Raw genomic sequence first — 21,483 nt, forward strand, 5'->3', positions numbered from 1 at the left:
GTAATAATTCTTTTAAGAAATAAGATAGGAATTGTTTTATTTAAAGGATTTAAAGGTGATAAAAGAAATCCTTGATATGCTGATTTTCTTTTGGAATACCAACTATCCTAAATGTCAGTTGCAGGATTATAAGGTTATGTTCATTTAATGCAAGATACAATTAAGAGGAGAAAGCACTATCTATGTACCCTTAGTTTTTGAATGAAACTATTTGAAGCATTTTAATGCTCCAGATTATTTTAAAGATGTTTGAAGTAATTTATATTAGGTTCTGCAGTAATAGCCTTCCTTCCACCAAGTTGTTATTTTTTTCTTTCCTTATACCTAGTGTTTAGAAATTACATTTGTATGTCTTCTGCTCTGGTGCCAACACCTGTCTCTGGAAATAGTGCTTAAATGGGAGCAGTAGCCAGTTGAAAGGGCAGCGCGAGCTCTTTAAGGCCTAATTAAGAACTGAAAGGGAGATGAAGCAAGTAGGACAAAAGATGTGAAAGTAGCTGAGATGATATTCCCAGAGCAAAATTCCTCATTAGAACAATAAAGATATGATCAGAGAACGCCAGGCCTTCGTCTTATCTCTCTCACTCTCCTCCAGTTACTGCGGATGTCAGTTTGTACCCCAATAACATAGAGTTACCAAGACAACCCTCCCTCCAGGATGTTGCTGTTTAGTACATTTTACTAAAATAAGATAAATATTTTACAGTAAAATTTTAGTAGCAAGTTTTTGTACAGAGGATACTATAGAGCAACGTGTTACTTTTGTTCAAATTAACAACATTAGCCTCAAATGTACCCCATAGTGCTTTCAGTGTTCACTTTTGAATGTACTAAAAACATAATGGTAGGCCATTTAAATTTGTATTTTTCTGTAAGGAGTATTTCCCTTTGCATTTATGTAACAAGTTATTACAAGAAAAGTTTCATGTGGAGCATGAACATAAGAAAACAACTTTAAAACATACGTATTACACAAATATTTGGGGGGAACGATCTAATAATTAAAAACAGTGTTGTATACCAGTTTTATGTCTTTTTGCAAATGAGAAAATGAGGAAGAACTCTATTTTTAGATACAGTAGCTTTAGTAATGTGTTCTCTGAGGTGTCTGAAACATTAGTATTGTAATGCCAAATGCTTCCTAACTTACAGTGGAAGAAAATAAGCAATGTATACAAATAAGAATTGGAAGTGCTTTCTATTATGCATACAGCATTGGGTATCCAATACTAAATTATTTATAAATTTCACCAAGTTAGGTGTTTGGGTTTTTTTCAATGAGCTCTGCGAGCCATCAAGAATGACTGGCAGCTTTTAGTGTTACGGATTGTCAAAACCAAGTTAATTGTTAGCGACTAAATACATGGGGGTAAAATAATTTTAAATCTCACAAAACAAGTCAAAAACCCTTAACTAATAATTATTGCTAACAGAAAACAATTGACTGGGGGAGAGGCCAGTTAGCTTGTGGCATTCCCACTGAATCACACAGTACGCCCTCACTTTTAATTAGCCTTACTCGAAAACTTTGGCCACCTGCATATTTTAATGATCAGATGGATGCCAATGTGTAAATATTGAGCTATGCTGAAATGCAAAGGAGTGAAGCGGGCTACTTGTGTCTATATCTACCATGTGGGCTACTTCCTAATAGAACCTGATTTATCATTTTTAATGAGACGATTTAAATGTAAACAAAAACTGTCTCCGAAGCATGAATTACTTCAGTTTATATTCCAGTCAAAGGTTCAAGCTTTGAGGGGTTAGATTATTTTATTTAGTAAAATGTTCCATATCTTTTAAATGCCTCAGCCTCTGAAGCAGCTAAAGCTAATTATTATGTGTGTCTAGCAGTACTATTACTTTTATAAATCAACTCTTGCTAACTATCCTTTTCTCAATTATATGTTTCCAAATGTAGTGTAATCTTGTTCCTTAATGTTACCATTATCTCTCCTCAGTAGAAAATAAGACACTCAAGGTTATAGTTTCTTGGCTCACGCATTGTTCCTTTATTTTGGGAACTAAATTTTACTTCTCTTGATACCTACATTTAGGGAATCATCAGAAGTCATTACTAAAAATGTTTCTATTTTCATTGCTGCTGCTTTTAGGACTTGGTTAACCACTTTTTAAACTTGTAATAGTTCTTTCTAGCTGAGTGCTCTAGTGCAATGATAATACAGCCTTTTAGCATCCTCCAAAATATGAACTATAAAGTCACAATATATAATAAGTGTGGACCCTGACTGAAAAATTGGAGAACTGCTAAAGGCCAGGAGTGGAAAATGAAAGACAGATGAGGCTTGAGGTTATTGAAGAGCTAAATGAATGCCTTGCTGCACATCTGACAAAAGGTGAACCAAAAAATGAAAGAGGACTCAAGAAAGAAAAGAAAAGAGAAGGTAGGGTCCTGAACCTTTCCTCTCTCCGTTGTTGACTCCATCTGGGTTAACCAATTTAGGGTAATTACGAGATTCTTCTTCTAAGTCTAAAGATCAGTACCAAAATGACTTTGTTTCATACCTCTCAACTTGCTCACAATCTTGGTTAGTAAAATGTTGAAATGACTTTTTTAACTTATTTCTAGGATGGAAATCCTTTTGATGCTGCTGCCGGGTACCGTAATCTTACATATGAAGAGGTCTTGCAAGAGTTGGTGAAACACAAAGAGCAGCTTAAGAAGAAAGATACCCATATCCGTGAACTTGAGGACTACATTGACAATCTTCTTGTACGAGTAATGGAGGAAACACCTAGTATTCTCAGAGTGCCATATGAACCTTCCCGAAAAGCCGGCAAATTTTCCAAAAGCTAAAATCACAACTTTTCATGTTAATCAATATTGAATGCGTTAGTGTACGGACATAACACTACACAGCAGATTTATTACATTCAATTGCATATTCCACTCCTCTTTTCCTAAGAAATCCTTTTTTTCCACTCCAGGTACTAGCAGGGACTGCCAGAACTAATACACTATCATATATATTAAGTTAAAGAACTTCCTGAAGAAAAAAATGAGAGATATGGTAAGTGAATGTCTCTCATTTGTTTTTGGAAATTGCATTTAGCTGCAGAATGTTGCTTACAGTACTGTAAAGAATATACTTTAAAAATGGTTGTGCGTTTTTTTACACAATAGCTTATAATGTTCCTCATTGCAGTTACAGCTATGAAACCATGTTGCTATTTTCTTTATTAATTATTTGGTACAATATTATACGCAGTCATTCTTTTTGGTATTACAGCATACCATTAAGGCTGTCATTTGCAAGTCAGCATTGTATACTTTGCCAATCTAAATGTGAGTTGTTGCAATGTGGTATTTTAACACAGTTCATTCTCAAGTTTATCAGAGGAAAACATGAGACCCACAAGTTGAGAAGAGGAAATGTTGCATCATATACAGTGCGATTGTTGTGTCAGTTCAGCAATGGTATACACTTCAGTCAATTATGTTATACTTAAATTCTGAATTTTGTATACAGTGAATGAACTTTCAAATGAGCGAATTACACAATGGGTTTTTGCATAAAGTAACGGCATGCCTTTGTATGTGTTAAAATGATACAAAAATGTTCATGGAGTCAGGAGTAGGATTGAAGAAGGTCATGGATAAAGAGTTAAATGGTTTGTTCACTCAAAGCCTAGAGCAGTAAAAATGTAGGAGATATAAGTAGACTGACTTAAATAGATGTGGCGATTTTGAAGAATTAAAGTAACTCAATTTCAAATTGAGTTTTTCACGTTCTTCATCTGTTCTTGGATGTCCAGATCGTGTGACAAAATACTGTTCAGAAAACATTAGATTACTTAGGCATATCTACAGTATTTTTTTTAAAAAACACTACCTAAGAAGACACGGTCTGCATTCCTTGTCAATGACTTTAAAAGTCTGTTTTTAAATTTATTGGTCGGGTTGTAGTTGTAATGTGATGTACAAAAGAGTGCATCTGTAATTCCACTCATTGGCAAAATATCTTCTAATGGAAATAGCATAGGAAAAATAATTGGTATTAATATCAGCTGTATATTACTTTATTTTACTTTCCTTCGTGTAAGATTTCTTGTTATTGTGAAATGCCAGAAAGATAGCATTTATAAAGAGAATATATTAGCCTTGGACTTACAAAGTTAAATTTACTTAAGCTTTGAGGAAAAACTGTGTCCTTTTTTTTCCCTCTTCTGTTCTTGTAAAGTGTGTATTTTTCTTAAACTGGTATATAATGGGCATGTCTGAGGAAGAAAAAAACCTAAAATTAACTTCTGATTATTTTTTGTGGTTGTAAAACAATAAGATGCATTTTTCCTTTTTAAGTCTGCAAAAAATTAATAATGCCATTGTGACTGGTGATTTTTGGACATTACTTGACCAACTTTTCTATCTGAGTACTTTTAACCATGTAGGTACACTGCAGCAACATAGATTTGCACTCGTTAGAAGATTTAGCTATATGATATAACTAACTTTCAGGATTCCACACTAACTTTATATCGTTGTTGTCTTTTATTTAAAAAATAAAACTTTTCATTCCTCAGCATGAGGAGAACAGGTAACTAGGAAAGAAAAAAGATTGATTGTTCTAGGTTCACAAGAAGTGTTAGGCTTGGCAGTCCCAAGCCTGCATTGAGATCTAGTAATGCAGATAACTGTGCTTGGGTGGAGCCACGGGGCGTTTGTACACATGGTTGCACCGCAGCTCCGTGTGTTTTTAAAAGCAGCTGGCGCTGCGGCACATATATTTGTATAAAGCAAAATACGCGTCCGCGCTGAGAAAATGGTGGCAGCATGCTTTTGAACTAAAACGCATTGAAGGTGTTTTATTTCAGAAGCGCACCGTCACCATTTTCTCAGCACTGATGCACGTTTTGCCATTTATACAAATAGATGCCGTGCAGCACTGGGCGCGTCGGAGCAGACAGATGTACGTGTATAGATGCCTTCAATGATTATTGTCAAGCTCTTCCTGGTTATTGTATTTTTCTTTAGCAGTCTGTGCTGTACAATTAAGGCCTGATTTACTAAGTAGGTGCTGTTAAGGCCACCCAAGGATTCAGCAGGCATTGTACCTCAAACTAATACGATTGTTCTTTTGACTGATTTTCAGTCCAAATGACTACATTTATTCTACCATACTCAAAGTGCCAAAGGATGGAGATATATAATAAGTTGTGATTCATTGTAGGAAGTCAGGTTTTGCACTTGAAGTGGATTTTAGCTTAGAAATGATACCAAGATGTGTTTCAAATATTCAGTATTACCACAAAGATTCTAAAACGTTAAGGAATAGTTTGGCTAAAGCCAGTGGTTTTTACTTGCTCTACTTGTGGACTTGTTGTGCCATTGAATTTTTGCTTCCCTTGAATTTAAAAAAATCGCTGGTACAATATGAGTCTGGTTGTGTAGGGACTGTCATCACTAGGTCATACAGAAGAGTGGGAGTTTCACTGGCAAATCAACAGGAAAACTGACCCTGATCAGTTTTTACTTCTACAAGACAATTTATAATTATTAAAATTAAGCTCTACTATATTTAGCACCTCTGGAAACACTTCTATTAGAATGTTAATGTGGAATATCGAAATGCATAATTGACTAAAAGTAGATCCTTTGACATATTTGCATACCAGAAGTGATAAGCAGATTAAAGGTAGCAAAAAGATTATTTTTATGCTTTAGTGGAGAAATTTAGTGAAGCTTTTAATGCACCATCTAGTTCTTTATCTGATATGTAAGTGAATAAAAGCACCTTTTGTTTCTAATAGTTGCTAACAAAAAAGGGGGGAAAGAAGCATAATGTAAGTAAGGAAAGGTACAGTTATTAAAATAAGCAGAATGAAACATTGACCAATGCAAATATTTTAATGAGTTTGTGTATGTTAAGGTACTAATTGTTTTTGGAATAATTCTGGAAAGAAAATGGACATGATTCTCCGTTAAAAAAAACAATTGTTTCTGTATTTTCATAACAAGTTTGTTTGGAAGGACATCTTCTCACTCATAGTATTTACAGACCTTGCAGCTTTCAAATCAGACTGCTTCACACGGAATATTTCATACATCTGTTGGACACAAAGAAACTTCTGTTTCACCCTTAGTGGTGAACACACTTTCTAATAATTTCAAACCTGTAATACCGTGACACATCAAATCTGTCTTTTAATACCCTAAAACCTAGGGATAACGATATTAGAAATCTGCACATTGTTGTTGATCTTTTCTTTGAAAAATTAACATGAAGGTTTGTTGATATATGTACTATACTTTAAAATGTTCCTTTGAAACAGCTATGCTAATAGTAATATATTTAACTACTTACTTTATAGAGTGAATTTCAAGGCCATATTTTAGAGTTGTAAATAACAAATTAAAACTTATTGCCATTTAAGAAGAATGTTTAATATTTATATCTAACCTTTTGCTGCTGTGTTTTATGCTGAGCTTGGTTTTGCCACCTACCAATGAATGTAGCATTATCCATAGATTATACATAACTACATCTATTGCTGTTGGCCACAAATCAAGAACTACTTGTAATTTTCCAGCTGTGAAAATGTTGCCTTGTATTTGAAAAGGTTTCACAGTTTGGGGATCTAACCCAGAACCAAGCTCATTAGTGACCAGCTTGTACTTTTTGCTGTAAGGATCCCTTTCCTTTAACTAGATGCATCTCAAAACAAACAGAACTGCTGTCTTAATCTATCTGCTGCTGCACTGGAGTTTTATTTACATGTCTAGCTTTAAAAAAAAAAAAAAGCTACTCCATACCTAGGTTTTAAACTAAACTCATGCTCTTGGCTCTTTATACATCCATAACTGTTGTAGATATGGTAAAGGTATTAGCTGTGCGTTTTTCCAATGGTGATATTTAAAGCATGTTGGTTCACTTCCTCTTTTTTGAAGTAAATAGTGAAGGATTATAGCGCTGCTGTGTTCATGAGGCTAAATTTAAGGGTCTGTCAGCACTTCCATTATGAACCCCCGTTTTCAATGATTTACAGCATCTAAATCTAGATACAGTCACTGGAAGTATTTAATATGCAATAGGTAGCACTTTAATCTCTTTCCGAAGAGTTTTAAGAGATTTCTGTTAAAAAAGGCATAGTCTTCTCAAACATATTTGGCCTTCATTTTATCTCTCATGATTTGAATGATGAAGAATCTGCTATATTCGCTGTTAAGTATGTTACAGATGATACAGCCACTCCTTTTTGTCTTAGAAGCTTCCAAGAGGCTTATATTACATAAAGTACAATACAATGCTGGAGATCCAAGTCCTATATAGGAGGTCTATAAAGATGTGAGTATTGCTTAAAAGGATTGATTTGTCTTGTGCAATCAGTGGTTTGTGCAAATTTCTTAAAGGTACACAACTATATGCACATGACAGCTGTAGACTTATGATAATGCATGAAAAACATTATTTTCATTACATAATATGCAATAAGTCTTGAACTCTATTTAGTTGATTAAAATATGTAATCTCAGTATTTTATTTTTTCCCATTTAATATTGCATGTCTAACACTAATAAAACACCACGGTGCACTACAGCAGTCTGTCTTGAGGTTTAATACTACTATCTGTGCCTAATACGTGTGTAATACATGCACTTTCTTAATGGTTCTAATCAAGTGTGGATATTTATGATAAAGGAACACTAAGGGCTGTAAAAAACCAAGGACTACATTTCAGCTTCAGGAGGATTGAAATGTTTGAAGGGCAATTCTGAAAGTGTTTCCTAACATCTCTACTGTAGTCAACAAAAAATGGAATTATTGAAAACCCGTCTTGCTCTAATGTGTTAATTGGGTGTGTCTTCTTGTATAAAGACCACAGTCACCCTGCCTCTCACTTCACATTGTACAAATGTTATATATATATTACAATGAGATTTTTGGTAGTAACATCTGGGATGCTACCAGTCATCCGTGGAAGATATTGTTGGAAGATGTATGTTAGGTATCGCTTTCCCAGGATACCAGCTCCAGAACAGAAATCGCTCTAGAGAGACTGGCAGCCAAAATCTTCCAGAAATGTTCTCTCTCTCTGTCTGTCTGTCTGTCTCTCTCTCGCTCACATACTCTCACACCATCAATAAGGCTTATTTTTTTCCCTATATTATGATCGCATTCCTTTTCTTCTTTAGAGGTAGTATGATGGTGAAGGCCATACCAGGATTGGAGTCATTTCTTTAATTGTGTGCTGCTCATGAAGGGAACTCCTTTATTTGTGAGTCCTGTACACTCCAAGTTCCTGTGCTGTCTGAATTTTGGTTTGGATTTTTATCTTCTGTAGTTTGCTGACTGGCTCTCTCAATAAGGCATGCAACGAGTTTATTCCACCAATCATTTCCATATTTGAAGATCTCAATATCGTCCTGACAATGAGTCTCTCAAAGGCTGGTGTGCTTTATTGAGGCATCTGTGTGTGCCCTGCCATGTTGGCCATGGAAATTTTACTCAACTTTTTCTGCATGTTTTCTCACCTTTCTGCAACCTTCTATCAGTCCAAATTCCAGTCCACTTCTTGACTTTGCAACTGTCAGTGAATATGGAGTTAGCCTTTTCTTTCCAGGATGGAGGGAAGAAAATGGGTCTCTAAAGCAGTGAACTGCAGATATAGGTTAAATCCCCAGCTCTGTCACAAATGTGCTGAATCTTACCTCTCTCAACCTCTGTTCCCATCTGTAAAACAGAGATAATGATATATATGTTCCCTACTCATGCTATTGCATAGATAAAATAATTTGTTAGATGCTCAGAAACTGCAGTTATGGGGGCAATATAAGTTGCTAGATACATTCACTAGTTTCCAGGTTCCCCATTGTTGATTTGGCTGCATGATTTTTTTCAACACCTTGATAAAGTTGGGTTACAGATTTTTTTAAAAATAAATTAATATATCAAGAGAAGTTTGGAAAATCTCTAGATGTAATCTAGAAGGGACAGTAAATGCAGTACCCTCTCTTTCCAACTATGTAAGCTATGGTTGTTGAGTAATTTTTGTGGTACTTATCAGAATGAAGCTTAAGGGTTTTTTTCTCCCTCATTTCCCCCTTCCCTCCCCAAAAAAACATGCTTTTTGGTCTGGTATAATTTAAGCTTTTTTGCCAGCTTTGTCTGCAGCTTACTTGCAATATCTTGCCCCTTTCTGGAACACTGGGTATTTACTAAATCTAAAAATAACAATGATAAAGACAAATCCCATCTGTTGTTCTCCGCATATAAATTAAACGTTGGAATTATTTTACAATGGTGTCATTTTGTGAGAGGTAGGAGTGGGACTGACTTAAAGAAATTTGATGTCCATAACACACAGAACAATGTGGCAAAATGCTTTCAGCTCAAAATACTCAGGTTTATCTCATGCAGGTGTCCCCATGCAAAATTCAAAATAATTTTGAAAAGTGTGTGGCTCTACACAGACAAGTGCAAAGTGATGCACCTGGGGAGGAACAACCGGCACCATACCTACAGGCTGGGGAACTCCTGTCTTGTCAGCACAGAGGCGGAAAAGGATCTTGGGGTCATCATTGACTCCAAGATGAACATGGGCCGGCAGTGTGGGGAGGCAGTCAGGAAGGCCAATGGCACCTTGTCATGCATTCACAGATGCGTCTCGAGCAGGTCCAAGGAAGTGATCCTCCCCCTCTATGCGGCACTGGTCAGGCCGCAGCTGGAGTACTGCGTCCAGTTCTGGGCGCCGCACTTCAAGAGGGATGTGGACAGCATGGAGAGGGTCCAGAGGAGGCCACTCGCGTGATCAGGGGGCAGCAGGGCAGGCCCTACGAGGAGAGGCTGCGGGACCTGAACCTGTTCAGCCTCCACAGGAGAAGGCTGAGGGGGGATCTTGTGGCCTGTTACAAACTAGTCAGGGGGGAACCAGCAGGCACTGGGGGAGTCCCTGTTCCCCCGAGCACCGCCAGGAGTGACCAGGAATAACGGTCACAAGCTGGCAGAGGTTAGATTTAGGCTTGATATCAGGAGGCGCTACTTCACGGCCGGGGCAGCTAGGGTCTGGAACCAACTTCCAAGAGAAGTGGTGCAGGCTCCTACCCTGGGGGTGTTTAAGAGCAGGCTGGATGAACACCCTGCTGGGGTCATTTGACCCCAGTACTCTTTCCTGCCATGGCAGGCGGTCGGACTAGATGATCTGCTCAGGTCCCTTGCGACCCTAGAAACTATGAAACTATAAGATACTATGTCTAGCATAGCCATATAAATATCCTATATAGATTAATCCTGTGGTCTATTTGTTTTTACTTCTGGATTTCACTATATTTTTATACTGTGGTTTCTACTAAGCTTTTAGATATAATCAGTGCCTTTTATATACTCTAATCAGTGCAGTGATTGGTGGTTTATGACACAGAAGTACTCTCTGGCTATATTTGGATGTGTTTATAGCTTAAAAATAAGCCTTTCTGAAAAGTATTGAGGACATGCATGCATTTGGAAACAGAGGAAAGAAAAACACATCCTGTGACTCTTTTCTTTTTCTACCAGGCATCTTATTTCTCAATTAAAGTTGCAAAATGGTGCATACATCATTTTATTCTGATTTATATAACGTACAAACTGATTAAGTGCCCCACACTGAGGACAGGGAAAGCATAGAGTTTGGGCCCGATACCAGAAGTCTGATCCAAAAACACATTCAAGTCAGTGGGACCTGGATTGATACTTAAGAGGACCTCTTGCCAGACATGTGTTGGATTCTTTTTATAATAGTGATATTGAACATTGCATCCATTTTTTATTTTTTAGCTGAATCAGTGTCACATTGAAAACCAGAGAAACAAAATAATGCAGCAGCAGCTAACGCTGGAAAGTAGAGCAGATGGATTAGTTACTAAGGTGTTACCTATAAGGCAGATGTCGAGGAGAAGTGGAGAGATTCAACCAGCTGTCACCTCTGTTTTCCTAGTCTCTCGGACACTGTTTTATAATCTTTAGGGATTAAACTAACCAGCTTCACTGAGAAGTTAGAAAGGGCCTCAAGAAATCTGGTGTTGGATACACCACGTGGCAGACCAGATTGCCTCTATTGTTGCCCCATGTAAGTGTCTGTCACAAGGTGTCAATGGCTCTAACAAGAAAAATGCTGAAAGGTGTCATATCACCTCCTTCTCTAAATGATTCATGCGGGGGCTGCTTAGGTGATGAGGGATGCCTTCTCAGATATCTGCTGCTTATATTAAGCGTGCTTTGAAAATTGACTCCCCAGGCCACCTTTAAAGGGGACATCAGAGGGTCTCGTTTTAAAATTAATTAACATCATGACGTTTGTAGAAGACTTTTACAATAGTATTAAAACAACCTGTCTTTTCACTGAGCTTGAGTTATGTCAATATATTGACTTCATGATGTGCCAAGTAACAACTAGTAAGTAGTCAATTACCAGTATTTTGTACCACTTCTTTACAATAAAGTTTTTTCGCCCCAATAAAGTAGTACTTTTCATTAATCTGCCATTAGCGAACAATGTTTTCCCCATCTTGTACACAGACACTGATGTTTTGCTCATCAGAGTTTACTTGATAATTATTTTTAAGAATGTTGAAACACATAGAAGACAAGAAGATGTGCTAGGTAGTTTTATGTTTTAACCCAATGGAATGATGTGGAGATTGGCTCTCTTTACTACATGCCATGAGAAATTTAATCACTTTGAAACTTTCATTGAATTTTTATACATGATTCTGACCCTGATCATTAATTATACTCTAGACTTGCATAAACAAATTATTTAGGCTGTTTTATGACTTTAATGTTCCTTTATGGACGTTTACTCCAGTATCCATAGTAACGGTTCACAATGCTACATTTTAAAATACTTGAATAATTAGTGTAATATTGTGAGACAATACTGTAAAATACTTAGGGAGCTCATACATAAATACTGTATTCATTTCCATGCTACTCGCACTTTTTCCCCAAAAATTAGACTTCCAAAATTGGGGTGCATGTCTCAAGTAAGGAAGCTGCTTTTTCTGCCCAGGATAGAAGCATGGAGATGTGAGATGGTAGCTGCTGCCGCTGCTTTTCCTTCTTTTCCCCCCAAGAAGCTGCATGAAGTGAGGGGTGCAGTCCTGCAGGAGCAGATCTTGGGGTGCAGTGGTGCAGTTGGACTCCACTCGATTTCAGCTCAACCCCAAATTTAAAACCAACTTACCATCAGCAATGGTGGCATTTCAATATAGACATTGAGGAGGGATTCATTTGATTTCCTGGCTCATGATAATGTATCTGATTCCTGCTAATTGTTCTTCACAGATGTTAGTGACCTCCTCTCCTTTTTAATGATCTTGATCAGTGGTGCTCAATCTTTTGGCTCCTCAGGCCAAATGAGTGGCTCAGAGCCAGTTCCCCATGTGCCGGGATTGAGCCCTGCACTTCCTTTAGCCCCATGCTAGCAACTGGTTAGGGTCCCATGCTACCTTCCTCAGATCTGCTCAGGACCTTGTGGTGTCTCCCTTAGTCTGGTGCTGCCAGGTAAGGGCCCTAACATGCATCCCCAGGGCCCACACTACCAGATCAGGTTTGGACCACCATAGCTGCCGAATACGTGCAGACCCGTGTGATCACTACCTTGCCAGAGCGCGTCATACGGCGTCAGAGCACTTCACTATGGCAATGTAAGGCGACATGTACACGTGACCACAGAGAGCAGAATTCATGTTTTGCATGCATGTGTGAATTAAAAATGTCCAAACTGGGCACATCTACTACAGTGACATAGCATCAGCAGCCACGAACCTTGATGCTAAAGGTACTGTACTGCACTGTAGCTCGTTGCTACTGTGCAGTGGGGTCGGGAATGCTGCATGCACACTGGGACTGCAGTAACTGTGCAGTCACTTATTACTTGCCGAAGCAAGTACTAAATGCTTTATAGTAATAACAACTGTGTGGTCGGGCACACTTGTAGATGCACCCACTGAAGATAAAACAATTTCCAGCCAATTTATTAAAACATGAGATCTTTAATTTACTTCCTCTTGATTTCTTTTTAAATTCTTTTTTTTTTTTTTTTTTTACTTTTTATTTTATCCTTCAGGGTCTGATGTCCTTCATTTCACCACCCTTCCCCCAGCCGCATTTCCTTCCCACCTCCCATTTCATTACTTATCTCCATCCTATTAACTCTTTGCCTCCCAGCTTCATTTTTCCCGCCCCCTTCTCCGCAACCCGTCTCTCTCTTGCCCACGTAGAGCAGGGGTAGAAGCCTGTCTTGGGTCACCAGCCCTGTAGTGGCAAGTCACAGCTGTGCAGGTGGGGGACAGTCGGAGAAGGTTTTTGTCTATCCCACTCCCACCTAAATCTTATTTTTACACCTACTGAGACGTTTTGACTCTTTCCCTGTGTTTCTTCTTAAGAACAAAAGAATTGACATGTATTTCCAGGTCTGTACGTTGTCAACTTAGCAGCAGGACTAGTACCTGTTTCACTACGTTTAACTAAGCCTTCTTATGTATGAAATTATCTTTTAAAAACGGGATTATACTTGGCTAAACTAGTTGCATGAGAATTCACTTCACTAACATTTCTGTAGTTTGGGATTTCTTTCTATTGACCTCGTTGCGTCCCAGAACAAAATGCACTAGACTAATGGAAATTTAAGTTTAAAGGCTAAACAAAGGGCAGAAACAACAGAGTGAGGGAAATAAGCTTATTTTTTAAAAATGGAATTGGTTGTTCTGAGTGGGAATTCAGTTAGTATATACTACTGACGTATTGTCTCCAGTAAGTATTTTTGTTTCAACTCACAAGCTCTTTTAAGCACAAATAAAGCAGGTTTCAAATCTAGTTAAGGATTTTGATTTTAACTATTGGTTCAGTTTAACTGTTCTCAAAGATTTAGATACTGTCTAATTAATAGAGTAGATCTGTATTAGATTTATCTGTGTGAATGGTTTTAATTAATTTGTCACCTGCTCCAGGACTTTCTCTAGTACCCTGAGTTGTGAACATATCACCACATTCTGTTCATAACAGGGTTTAAAACTTGCCCTAAAACTCAACTTTCCTACGAATGCTGACAAGTTAAATCAGCTTCTTAAGGGAAAAAATCTTTTGGTGCCTAGTCTACTAGATGATGTTTCCACAGTGTTAACGAATTGTAGGGTATTTTTTTATTTAAAAACACAGGTATTGAATCCTACATCATTTGTAAATCATTGGCAGTGAGATGAAGTGGAAGAAATTTTGAAAAAAGTAAAACCAGAATAATTTTATTCTTCTTTCAGCAAGAATACAACAATGCTGATATAAGTAATAGTGTTTTGTTTTGTTTTAAATAATGGGTCTGTATACTGTACCACTCGAACATAAATTTAAGTTACCCAAGAAGCTCTACAGTAAATGCATCGTTTTGGGAAGATAGTTGGCTCAGCATGTGGTTTGTGCAGTATTTTTGGCAGCACGTTGCGTTTTGTTAGTTTGCATGAATATACCTTTAGGCAGCAGCTCTGAGTCTAGAAATAAATTAGGATGGAGGAGAATGAACCAGAGGAAGGCAGACACAAGAATAAACCCGCGAAGGCAGAGCAGACAACTAACAAAATCCTTAGCATCTAAACCAAACTGCATCTAAACCAAACAAACCAGCTGTTTTTGCAAGATCTAACTTCTGTTCCAATAGAGCAGAATAGGAGGAAAATCTGCACTAGTGGCAAATGGTGACCTGTGATAAAGCAAAAAATGTGAAACCAAATTGAGTTTACATGGATGATTATTGTGTAGATTAGGCTCACTAATTTGCCAAAATTTTATTTCATTTTTCTTGCTGGGAAAAAAAAAAAGTTATGTGCTCTGCCAAAAAGCCTGTGGAGATATACTGTAGCCTAATGTGTCTTTCTCATTTAGAGAACATCAAAATGCACTACAATTATATTGTCTCAATTTAAATATGAATCTTATGTGCACAATTTCACAGATTTGATTGTATTTGTATAAAACATTCTTAATAAGGGAAACAGATGGATTAGGTTCAATAAAAACAGAAGCAGAGTCCTGAATGTGTTTAAACAAGTTTTTCCACTGATAAACAAAACTACTGGGTATCATTTTCAACCACACAGACAAAAAAAGTCATCAGTTCTGCTGAAGAATTCATACAATGCTCAGGGCAAGTTACAGCTGGATCCTCTTAAAGAGCTCAATCTTTTCTAGTAAATGACTCATAAAACCATTACATCTATGGAGCTTTTCAGCAAATTTATTCAATTAAAAGGGATTTTCACCATTATAACAAATATTAAGTTACTGTAAATTCCATCCCGTAACTTAAGAAGAAAATGTACCTTGGTTTTGTAAGCTTTTTCCCCTGCAAGGAACTCCCATTTTTAAGTTGGAGACGGTCCTTCCCTGACTTCTATGATTCCCTGGTCTGTTATAGGAGTCTTGCCTTGCCCATTTTTTAATAACCTTATAAGATAGTTTCTTTTATAAGAAATTTTAAAATGTGCGGGGACATCTAAACTAAATAAAAAGTTACTTCATTATGAAAAGTAATATACCAAAACCCATAATAAAGCAAGTTAATCTATCCAGGATAATTTCAGTCTTAGATATTTTAAATTTACTGTTGTCAGGACAAATATGTTGAGTTTTTCCTTAATAATATGTATAAATGCTCAAATCCACCTAAGCACATGCCAACACAAGACCAAAACCCAAGCCCTTTAGTCCTGAATAAGTAGGCATGGGCATGGGCATCTGTTGGAAGATTTTTGTGGCATTTGATGGTATTGATCAACAAATGCACCCCTTGTGCTTTTTAGAGGTCATATAAATGGGTGGTGCCCTGACTGCAGCTCTTCCTTCCCAAGGTTTTCATTGGTCTTTTTTCCTCCAGAGCCCTTCCTGGTGACATTCACAAGACTTCATCCTCTCCTACCTATTATATCTCTGCCTCTAGTGAAAGAGCTTCTGAGAGCACAAAGGCTAAAGTGGCAATTGTATTTATCTAGCGCCTGGCATCTGCCACCTCTGCAGCCCTGTTCACCAACTGAGTTCAAGCCAATGACCACTAAAATCTGCGTCTTCCCTAGACTTCAGTGATTGTTGAATCAGACCTTCATTGATTTGTCAAAATCAGTGCCAGAATGAAGAGCAGCTGCTTGACATGGCTTCCAGGTGAGAGAGAAACCATGTTGGCTGGCAAAACGGAAATGCTTCAAAGGCATCTCTTCTGTACCGTTCCCTGCTGCCGGGCACACGGGCATTCAAATCGAGTCATTCCACAGCCTTGAGGTCTCCCTGTTACTGGTGCTGGTTTCTCAGGTAAACGTGACTTGTGTTTTGCTTTCAAATTACACAGTGTATTATTCTATCATTATTGCAAGAATATTCATATTTCTCAAAAAAGACAATAATAATTGGCTCTAAAATACTCAATCCAGTAATCTCTGTGCCCAAATTATGAGAGGAAGGCAGTCTCTGGGATAAGACCTTTAGCAGCTCTAATGACAAGGGCATGAGTTGAATAATTTCTTAAAGACAGAAACAATAACTGGGAAAGAAATCCCTGGATCAAATAGCCTTTGAAGTGTATAATGACTCATTGGGATGGGGGGCAGTTCTTTTCATTGAGCTCTATCAGGACACTTCTATCCCTGGACAATGTCACCTTTCCACACTTTTTTTTTTAATAGTTAAGGAGCTTTTAAAGTGAATAAACCAAGGCCTACCATTTCTGTGTCTATAAACGTACAGGAGTAATTGGAGGATGGAGTCCAAATGCCTCTTTAATCTATAGACAAAACACTGGGACCAAACCCTGCAAATTATGTGCTATCCCCCTGATTTTAGCAGGAATATACTTAAGAGTACAGGATACAGAATTGTGCCAGTGTTCCACCCAGCAAAGTTACGTCAAGAAACTATTACAAATGAGCTTATAATCATGCATTTAACAGTCTTGGCCCTTTCAGGAAGACAGTGTTATCTCCTACCCCCTAGATGTTGCAGAGAAGCTGTGCATCCAGGGTGATATAGAACCGTACTACTAAATAATGCAAGGTGCATGGTGTTCTTACGTTAATAAACCAAGGTAAAATTGGAGGCTAAACTCATGTAGGCAATAGCTATACATCTGAGGTGTTATTATTATTTGATTTTGCCACGTCAAATTGGTTATAAAAAGAATAAGTTACATCTAGCCATACCACTGAATAAAGACCTTGTTGATACTGTGAAGGAAAACTGATCTTCTACTTTATATCATTAAGGATCTGAATAATACATTGGAATTAAATAGGGGAGTATTCAGATTGTTAACCTAACTACTTCTGATACTAGTGAGATTAGAAAAGAAATCCGGAAAACCACAACCCTCTCTTTATGGTATCAAAGACATTTAAAGTTAGTGTTTTAAATGCTTGAATGCTCCAACTATTTAAGTTGTTCTAATAAAAGGTATCAGATTCACCCAAAGAGCCTGGTCTGCCTATATCCTTAGACTAATACAGCTACAACCTACACCCTTGTTTAAAAACAGCGTTTTCAGGATGAAGGGGGGAGAGCAGAGATTACTTTTATTCGACTATTTTGAATGCATTAATTTGTACAACTTTTTTAGTAATGGAACCGCACTCTTGTTTTTCTTACTTCTTGAATGTAAAGAAGAACTAGTTATGATTTGCTGGCTTCAGGAAATCAAACAACCTTTTTCTAGTGCTCAGTAAATTTCTAGATGCAACACAAATAAGGTAAGTGCCCCAGTCCCTAAACCTTCAAATTAATCTTTACTCAGAGTAGAAAATGTCAAACTGAAAATACAGCATTTGGTAAGAATACGTAGAGGATCATAGGTGAGTTATCTCAAAATAATATCCTGGTTAATTTTGGGGAACCAAAACCTGATTTTTGATCGGCCAGATAATCGAGACCAAAGTTATGAGGGGCTTAAAGCTATGCTTCCAGTATTCCCTTTGAGTTCCACCCATTGAGTCTACTGAAGCTTTAAAGGTAATTAAACTGCCTGGGAACTCCCACTTGATCTTTAACATACATTCTTTTGTACAGGATTTATCATATGCAATTGAATCGATACAGCTGTTTAAAAACAAGCTGCATAGAAAATTGAACATGCCGTTTAATATGTCAGTAAGAACTGAGGCCCCTCTTCTCTTTGTAAAACATCTGAATTCATTTGAGTTTTTTCTCAGTTCTTAACAATTATATGACCCATTTGACACTTGCATTGCCCGCAAAGATAGTTGGGCAAAAGGGATGTAACAATGATTTCATCTGATAAGTATTTCCCCTTTTCCTCTTTGTTCATCTTTCAGCCGATTGTCACTTTGTCAAGTGTATCAATTGTTCAGTATTATTTACCATATTTATTTTTAAAATGTTGGTCCTGAGATTGAGTACTTTTTAAAAGCTTCTCCTAAGCAAACTGTTTTAGTTAGATATGCAGGAAGGCCGGTAGAATTTAGGAGGTTCTAGAGGTGTTTACAGAGCAAGGACAAGATTTTCAGAAGTGGGTAGTAATTGACTTTTTCAGCACCTGAAAATCGTTGAAGAGGCCTGCATTTCAGGATGCATGGAGCCTTCTGGGAACAACAATTAAGAGGCCTCAAAATGAGCACACAAAATCAGTCCTATTTTTAAATCTTGACCCAAATTCCTAATCCACCATCCAGATCAGCTAGTAAATACATCAGGATCTAAGTGTTGCTTCTGTTCATGTTCTGTGTGGCAGTGAGGGACTGATACATATTCAGTTCCTGGAGTCTTTGCAGCAGCTAACTGCAAGTCCAGGTAAGAGCAAGAATTTTAGTGCCATGAGAACTTGTCTACACAGTGGCAGTGGTGGTGCTGGCACCAAAAGGGACCTAAGTATGGCCTTCCTACACATATCCATATGCACGCACCAAATCCCAGAATACATCAGCAAAACCACTCCACGTGCATCTCTCCCTACCCATCCCCAAGCCTTGAGCCTTCTGCATGTAGCTACTAGGAGTGAACCCAGAGTAACCTCCCTACCAACAAACTTTCCAGTTTGAAGTACACCAGCAGGCATTGGTGGGTGAGGCCTCTTCGGGCCTCTAAGTACTGGGACACACTGCTGTCATGGTGTAGATGAGCGCTAAAGAACTAATTTTAGGTAGGTCTTATGTGCCTAGGAGGCACTCAGCTGAGGAGAGGCATCTCTTAGCAAAAGCCGACAAAGAATGGGAAAAGGGACTGCTCAGCAAAGAAAGGTGCGTCTTAGAGTCGGGACATACTGGGATAAAAGTGAACTGTTCCAAAAGTCAAGATGAGTTAGACACTGCAAAGGAAAATTTTAAGAACTTCAAAAATAGTAAATTCTTTCGAAGTACTGGGAAAAGAAGGAAAAAAGGAATGAGAGATGGCAACTCTGAGGGTGTGGGCTGATCTTAAAGATGATCTAGAAATGGCCCAAAATTAAAAGACTACTTGGCTTTAGCTTTCTGGTAAGAGGTGTGATGTTTAATATGGATGCAGGGTAGAATGGATAACCTATCTAGAGTTAAGTTAAACATTTCACACAGTGCCACATTAGAAAGTAAAGCGAGAAAAGATGGGGATTAGTTCAACACTTGTAAACTGGGCAAGGAATTTAGCGGAAGAAGGAAGACAGCAGGTTGAGCTGAAAAGGAAACTAAGACCGGAGGGAGATTATTTATGGAATTTCTCAAGGATTGGTTGTTTGATCTTTATTAATATTGTTACTAATAGCTTTGATACAAGAAGTTAAAATATGCTAATGAAATTTGTTGATGACATCAAGTTGGGAGGGATTGTTAACGCAGAGAAGGAACGGAATATCTTGCAGGGAGATTTTGAAGACTGGAGCAGTTGAAATTCTGTATTATTATTAAATGTGTTAATACAAAGTGCAAGATCATGCACTCTGGAACTATCCATAAGCATTTGTGATGCAAGAGCACAGCTCATCAATTGGAAAGAAAGTTGGTGGAGAAAAATCTGAGTGCATTAGTCAATCAGGATAACCATGAGCCACCAATCAATCTGTCCTCCTCAACAGTCTCTTTCCCCACTGTCTATTCTCCCTTTTTTTACCCCTGTTGTGTTAACTTTCTGTTCTTCTTTGCCAGCTGTTTTGCCTTTTCTCCCATGTAGTAGATCCCACATTTATACCTGGCTATTCATCCTCACACTTATCTAAGCTCTCAGTACCTGGGTTGGGGTTGTTGCTCATGTCTTCTTCCTCTCCTGCAGATCTCTCAGACTCAGTGGTTTCTTCTTGTTTCACCTGTGCGCCTTGTAGAGAGGGGAGAGAGCATTCAGTTAAAAATTGTGAATGAACTAATTAAATAATTAAATGAAACTCTCCCTAAAGGGCTGGATACATGGGGAAAAAATATCAAAATATGTTTTGCATTAAGAAACCCTTTATTAAACAAAGGTATTAACTGTAGATCATGAATTGAATTAATTTGTGTATGGTCACTGTTTGTCTCAGAGGTCTCATCCTCTGACACCCCATTTTTATACCTAGATCAGAAGAAGAAAAGCTTCCCTGCTTTTTTACAAGCCCTAATTGGGTTCCCAGCTTTGAATTAAATGGTTCTTGATTGGAACTGGTTGAATAAACAGGACTGAAAAAATATTTTATTGGCACCTGAAGAAGTTGCTCTGTGAAAAGTTGGTTTAATACCACATCAAGCTGGTTGCAGCCAGGGACTTCCACAAGTACAGTAGCTTGACAAACTTTAAAATTTTAGCAACAAGTATACTGCTTGAATATTTAATGTAAACTATTTTTATCGATTATAGTAAGATGAGACCTTAACACAAGCTGTTGAAAAAATAATTGTAAATAGACTAATTTTGAAAAAATATATAATTAAAATTGTAAAAACCCAGTATATTTTATTAATTTCTTTTTATCCACCCTGATCTAAAGTTAGGAGAGTGAAAAGTATTAAACACAAAGCTGAGCGATAACTAGGTTAAAGATTCCTGGTTTCTTTAACTGTCAGAGCTCAGTTTGAGCTTAAACCAGAAGAGACAGCCCTTGCAAAACGGTAAATAAAAATACCTGAACATCAGCACTTGATATTGGATATAGCTGTACCCTTATTTCCTTTGTGGTTGAGATCAAGCTACTTGGGATGCAAAAAGGAGGTTGGCGGAGGGGGAGGGAGTTGGTATTAAAACACGGTGGAATGTGACCCTAGTAACAACTAGATATAGGCCACAGAAACCCTAATAGCCACTAATCTTCCTTTCCTGCTGTACGTAATGGGTCCCAATCCTACATTATTTAGACTCCCCAAACTGTCACTGAAGTGAATATGGTGTCATCACCAAAACTTACACCTTACCAGCTACTTATCTCATATCAACGTTTAACTACTTTGATTATAGATATTACCATCTTTAAACTTCATACGTTCCCATGGGGTAATTTTCTACCCCAGATGCATATTTTGTGCAGTATCTTAAAGTTAATTAATTCTAAAAAACATTGGTT

At 37.6% G+C, this 21,483-nt stretch overlaps 1 protein-coding gene across 2 annotated transcripts in view; it reads left to right on the plus strand.

Annotated features, from left to right (window-relative positions):
• RAB11FIP2 (RAB11 family interacting protein 2) overlaps nt 1–21,483 on the plus strand; it is a 111,795-nt gene that overhangs the window by 39,475 nt on the left and 50,837 nt on the right. Inside the window, exon 5 of one of the 2 annotated variants that reach the window (XR_016443496.1) lies at nt 2,591–3,032. Coding sequence is in view for 1 of the 2 variants with exons in the window: in XM_090057465.1 (XP_089913591.1) it covers nt 2,591–2,818 (228 nt within the window). In the remaining variant the exon portion in view is untranslated. Of the gene's footprint in view, nt 1–2,590; nt 6,766–21,483 lie in introns of those variants that run through there. The other variant, XM_090057465.1, reaches the window with a different exon arrangement.

Source organism: Crocodylus siamensis, chromosome 7 (genome assembly GCF_052110815.1).
Source record: "Crocodylus siamensis isolate JL-2025a chromosome 7, ASM5211081v1, whole genome shotgun sequence".
Lineage (NCBI taxonomy): Eukaryota > Metazoa > Chordata > Crocodylia > Crocodylidae > Crocodylus > Crocodylus siamensis.